The sequence below is a fragment of the Homarus americanus genome, unplaced genomic scaffold, assembly GCF_018991925.1.
Source record: "Homarus americanus isolate GMGI-L3 unplaced genomic scaffold, GMGI_Hamer_2.0 scaffold30954, whole genome shotgun sequence".
NCBI classification, from domain to species: Eukaryota; Metazoa; Arthropoda; class Malacostraca; order Decapoda; family Nephropidae; genus Homarus; species Homarus americanus.
In genome coordinates this window covers 20,728-27,500 of record NW_024734120.1, presented here as the reverse complement: position 1 = coordinate 27,500, position 6,773 = coordinate 20,728, and the positions used below count along the sequence as shown (strand labels likewise).

General features: G+C 44.3%; 1 protein-coding gene across 1 annotated transcript in view; it reads left to right on the top strand.

The window, feature by feature from the left end:
- LOC121870151 (micronuclear linker histone polyprotein-like) overlaps nucleotides 1–1,946 on the top strand; it is a gene marked incomplete at its 5' end in the record, with an annotated part of 2,399 nt that extends 453 nt beyond the window's left edge. Inside the window, 2 exons of the mRNA XM_042371920.1 lie at nucleotides 1–620; nucleotides 886–1,946. The exon at nucleotides 1–620 is cut by the window's left edge and continues 453 nt beyond it. Of these exons, the coding sequence (XP_042227854.1) occupies nucleotides 1–620; nucleotides 886–1,946 (1,681 nt within the window). The remainder of the gene's footprint in view (nucleotides 621–885) is intronic.
- Between the last annotated feature and the right edge of the window lie 4,827 nt (nucleotides 1,947–6,773).

Sequence of the window (6,773 nt, the reverse complement as noted above, 5' to 3'; positions counted from 1 at the left end):
AGACTCTGAACAAGAGACGAACAAGAGGAGACTCGAAACAAGAGGACTCAAGAAGAGGACTCGAACAAGAGGACTAGAACAAGAGGACCTCGAACAAGAGGACTCCGAATCAAGAGGACTCGGAGCAAGAGGGCTCGAAACAAGAGGACTCAAACAAGAGGACTCGAACAAGAGGACCCGAACAAGAGATTCGAACAAGGGACCCGAACAAGAGGACTCGAAACAAGAGGACCTGAACAAGAGGACTGAACAAGAGGACTCCGAACAAGAGGATCTGAACAAGAGGACCTCGAACAAGAGGACTCCGAACAAGAGGACTCAAACAAGAGGACTGAAACAAAGGATTCCTCGAACAAGAGGATTCCTGAACAAGGACTCAGAGCAAGAGGACTCCGAACAAGAGATTCCGAACAAGAGGATCGAACAAGAGGGACTGAAACAAGAGGACCCGGAACAAGAGACTCGAACAAGAGGACTCGAACAAGAGGACTCGAACAAGAGGACTCGAGCAAGAGGACTCGAACAAGAGGACTCGAACAAGAGGACTCGAACAAGAGGACTCGAACAAGAGGACTCGAGCAAGAGGACTCGAACAAGAGGACTCGAACAAGAGGACTCGAGCAAGAGGACTCGAACAAGAGGACTCGAACAAGAGGACTCGAACAAGAGGACTCGAACAAGAGGACTCAAACAAGAGGACTCGAACAAGAGGACTCGAACAAGAGGACTCAAACAAGAGGACTCGAACAAGAGGACTCGAACAAGAGGACTCGAACAAGAGGACTCTGAAACAAGAGACTCCGAACAAGAGGACTCCGAACAAGAGGATTCCGAACCAGAGGACCTGAAACAAGAGGACTCCAAACAAGAGGACTCAAACAAGAGGACTCCGGAACAAGAGGACTCGAACAAGAGGACTCCGAACAAGAGGAATCGAACAAGAGGATCTAAAACAAGAGGACTCCAAACAAGAGGATTCCGAACAAGAGGACTCTGAACAAGAGGACTCCGGAAACAAAAGGACTCGGAACAAGAGGATTCCGAACAAGAGGACTCTGGAAATAAGAGGATTCCTGAACAAGAGGACTCAAACAAGAGGACTCCAAACACGAGAGGACTCGAACAAGAGGACTCGGAACAAGAGGACTCAAACAAGAGGACTCCGAAATCAAGAGGACTCCGGAGCAAGAGGACTCCGAACAAGAGGACTCAAAACAAGAGGACTCGAACAAGAGGACTCAAACAAGAGGACTCAAACAAGAGGACTCGAACAAGAGGACTCGAACAAAAGGACTCAAACAAGAGGACTCGAACAAGAGGACTCGAACAAGAGGACTCGAACAAGAGGACTCGAACAAGAGGACTCAAACAAGAGGACTCGAACAAAAGGACTCAAACAAGAGGACTCAAAAAGGACTCAAACAAGAGGACTCCAAAACAAGAGGACTCGAACAAGAGGACTCAAACAAGAGACTCAAAGAGGACTCGAACAAGAGGACTCGAACAAGAGGACTCGAACAAGAGGACTCGAACAAGAGGACTCGAACAAGAGGACTCGAACAAGAGGACTCGAGCAAGAGGACTCGAACAAGAGGACTCGAACAAGAGGACTCGAACAAGAGGACTCGAACAAGAGGACTCGAGCAAGAGGACTCGAACAAGAGGACTCGAACAAGAGGACTCGAGCAAGAGGACTCGAACAAGAGGACTCGAACAAGAGGACTCGAACAAGAGGACTCGAACAAGAGGACTCAAACAAGAGGACTCGAACAAGAGGACTCGAACAAGAGGACTCAAACAAGAGGACTCGAGCAAGAGGACTCGAACAAGAGGACTCGAACAAGAGGACTCGAACAAGAGGACTCAAACAAGAGGACTCGAACAAGAGGACTCGAACAAGAGGACTCAAACAAGAGGACTCGTACTATAGGCATAATATATCATAAAATTGGTTTAATCATTATATAGTGACGTCACCAAATGATATATCGCGTCTTATATCGCTTATAGGTGATTTGAGTACGATAACTTAAACATCTTGACTACGATAACTTAAACATCTTGAGTACGATAACTTAAACATCTTGAGTACGATAACTTAAACATCTTGAGTACGATCATTTAAACATCTTGAGTACGATAACTTAAACATCTTGAGTATGATAACTTAAACATCTTGAGTACGATAACTTAAACATCTTGAGTACGATAACTTATCTTGAGTATGATAACTTAAATCTCTTGACTACGATAACTTAAACATCTTGAGTATGATAACTTAAACATCTTGAGTACGATAACTTAAACATCTTGAGTACGATAACTTAAACCTCTTGAGTACGATAACTTAAATCTCTTGACTACGATAACTTAAACATCTTGAGTATGATAACTTAAACATCTTGCGTATGATAACTTAAACATCTTGAGTACGATAACTTAAACATCTTGAGTACGATAACTTGAACATATTGTGTACGATAACTTAAACGTCTTGAGTACGATAACTTAAACATCTTGAGTACGATCATTTAAACATCTTGAGTACGATAACTTAAACATGTTGAGTACGATAACTTAAACACCTTGTGTACGATAACTTAAACATCTTGAGTACGATAACTTAAACATCTTGATTACGATAACTTAAATATCTTCAGTACGATAATTTAAACATCTTGAGCACAATAACTTAAACATCTTGAGTACGATAACTTAAGCATCTTGAGGACGATAACTTAAACATCTTGAGTACGATAATTAAAACCTCTTGAGTACAATAACTTAAACATCTTGAGTATGATAACTTAAACATCTTGAGTACTTTAACTTAAACATCTTGAGTACGATAACTTAAACATCTTGAGTACGATAACTTAAACATCTTGTGTACGATAACTTAAACATTTTGAGTACTTTAACTTAAACATCTTGAGTACGATAACTTAAACATCTTGAGTACGCTAACTTAAACATCTTGAGTACGATAACTTAAACATATTGTGTACGATAACTTAAACATCTTGAGTACGATAACTTAAACATCTTGAGTACGATTTAACCCCTTGAGTACAATTTATCCCCTTGAGTACGATTTAACCCCTTGAGTACGATTTAACCCCTTGTGTATGACTTAAACCCTTGAGTACGATTTAACCCCTTTAGTACGATTTAACCCCCTTGAGTACGACTTAACTCCTAGATTATGATTTAACCCCCTGTACGATTTAACCCCATTGAGTACGACTTAGCCCTTTGAGTACGACGTAATTACCATCCAGGTCATTACGAATAAGTTTAAAATTAAGTTAACAAAGTGTATGATAAACTATAACGCCCCGCCTGTGTGTAGACGGTAAAATAATGGTTCAATTATCTCACAACAAAGTATTAACATGTTAGGCTCTGTGTTAAATATAACTTATATTTTAATGGGTTTTAACAATGGGCCAAGACTGAACTATTTTAACATTTTGATGATGAGTTTTATAGTTAATGTTCCATGTTATATTACGGCTCTTTTAACTTATAATTATAGTTAATGTTCCATGTTATATTACGGCTCTTTTAGCTGTAAATTATAGTTAATGTTCCATGTTATATTACGGCTCTTTTAGCTGTAAATTATAGTTAATGTTCCATGTTATATTACGGCTCTTTTAGCTGTAAATTATAGTTAATGTTCCATAACCCATCATATACTATGGCTCTTTAACTACTGATATTAACCTTTATTGTTGAATGATTTTATGCCAAGTTAATAAACTATTAACACCAGATCACGTAACATTACACCGGGTACACGTGTTAATAAACCATTCAATTGTTATAAAATTAAACTTTATGAATAATTATCTTTGCTATTCATCATTCTATGTATGTATATATGTATGTATGTATGTATGTATGTATATGTATGTATGTATGTATGTATGTATGTATGTATGTATGTATAGTATGTATGAATAAAGTCTTCCTTAATAAACTGTATCAATTTCAATTCTGTTCCACTTTATGAACAACTCCCTGACAATACTCGTGAATAATTTATACATTAACCAGATGGCGCCACCTCGTTATAACAAAACTTACACATTATTGTATTATTAAAAAATGGTGATATTGTGGCAACAATTTAGTGTATAATGATAAAAAATGTACGATGTAACGGTAGATTTTAACACTGGTTGTGTGTGTGTGTGTGTGTGTGTGTGTGTGTGTGTGTGTGTGGAAGGAATGAGTCGCCCTTTCTTCACCTTAAGTTTTAAATGAATTTTTTCCGCTTCAAATTTTGAACCAACTTCTAATAAAATATTTTGGGTAAAGTTTGAGATAAATTCCACAATTGTCTGTGAGCAAAGTTTGAGAACAATAAAATACTTTTTGTGGAATCAAAGTTCGAGGCAAACTTAACAATGTCTTGGAGAAGATCCCGAGGGAAGGTTTAACGGAGAAGCTTCTTTAGACGTGACGCTAAGTGCTGACCCACACCACGTGACGGAACACCTGACCCACACCACGACGAACACCTGACCCACACCACGACGAACACCTGACCCACAACGTGACGGAACACCTGACCCACACCACGTAACGGAACACCTGACCCACACCACGTGACGGAACACCTGACCCACACCACGTGACGGAACACCTGACCCACACCACGACGGAACACCTGACCCACACCACGTGACGGAACACCTGACCCACACCACGTAACGGAACACCTGACCCACACCACGTAACGGAACACCTGACTCACAATACCCTGACCCACACCACGTGACGGAACACTTGACCCACACCACGTAACGGAACACTGACCCACACCACGTAACGGAACACCTGACCCACACCACGTGACGGAACACCTGACTAACACCACGACGGAACACCTGACGAACACCACTTGACGGAACACCTGACCAACACCACTTGACGAACACCTGACCCACACCACGACGGAACACCTGACCCACACCACGACGGAACACCTGACCCACACCACGTGACGGAACACCTGACCTACACCACGACGGAACACTGACCTACACCACTTGACGGAACACCTGACCCACACCACGTGACGGAACACCTGACCTACACCACTTGACGCAACACCTGACCCACACCACGACGGAACACCTGACCCACACCACGACGGAACACCTGACCCACACCACGACGGAACACCTGACCCACACCACGTGACGGAACACCTGACCTACACCACTTAACGGAACACCTGACCCACCACGACGGAACACCTGACCCACACCACGAGACGGAACACCTGGACCCACACCACGAGACGGAACACCTGACCCAAGCCACTTGACGGAACACCTGACCCACACCATGACGGAACACCTGACCCACACCACGTGACGGAACACTCTGACCCGCACCTCATGACGGAACACCTGACCCACACCACGACGGAACACCTGACCCACACCACGTGACGGAACACCTGACCCACACCATGAAACGGAACACCTGACCCACACAACGATGGAACACTGACCCACACCACGACGGAACACCTGACCCAGACCATGAGACGGAACACCTGACCCACACCACGTACGGAACGCTGACTCCACACCACGGCGGAACACCTGACCCAGCCCACGTGACGGAACACCTGACCAACACCACTTGACGTAACACCGACCCACACCACGACGGAACACCTGACCTACACCACTTGACGCAACACCTGACCCACACCACGACGGAACACCTGACCCACACCACGTGACGGAACACCTGACCCACACCACGAGACGGAACACCGACCCACACCACGTGACAGAACGCCTGACCCACACCACGTGACGGAACACCTGACCACCACGACGGAACACCTGACCAACACCACTTGACGGAACACCTGACCCACACCACGTGACGTAACACCTGACCCACACCACGACGGAACACCTGACCCACACCACGACCCGGAACACTGACCCACACCACGTGACGGGAACACTGACCCACACCACGACGGAACACCTGACCCACACCACGATGGAACACCTGACCCACACCACGACGGAACACCTGACCAACACCACGTGACCGAACACCTGACCCACCACGTGACGGAACACCTGACCCACACCACGGACGGAACACCTGACCCACACCACGTAACGGAACACCTGACCAACACCACGTGACGGAACACCTGACCTACACCACGTGACGGAACACTGACCCACACCACGTAACGGAACACCTGACCCACACCACGTAACGGAACACCTGACCTACACCACGACGGAACACCTGACCTACACCACGTGACGGAACACTTTACAATCTTGTACCAGAATTGTAAAAAAATCACAATTGTGTCGACTAAAGTTTGTTGAAGGTTCGAAGAATCATAACTATTATACTAGACATAATTATTAATGAGACACTTCACATTATCTCGACACAAAGTTCAAACTGATTCAATTTGTCGTGTTCCTGAGTATGAAACGGTGTCAAATATCCGACTCAAAATTTTAGATGAATTAAGAGCAGATGAGCTATTTCACTAGAGCGAGTCAGACCCGAGCGTTTCTCAATCCCCAAAGTCCTTGAATTCGCAAGACAGACTCATGAAGAGCCCTGAGGGTCTTAATGGTCGGTAACCACCATCAACGTCATGTGTGTGTGTGTGTGTGGTGTGTGTGTGCATAAAGACTGTACTACGTCGTTAGGTCGTTAGGGTGTGGAGGATGTTAAATGAATCACTGTTCGATTGAGTTCAT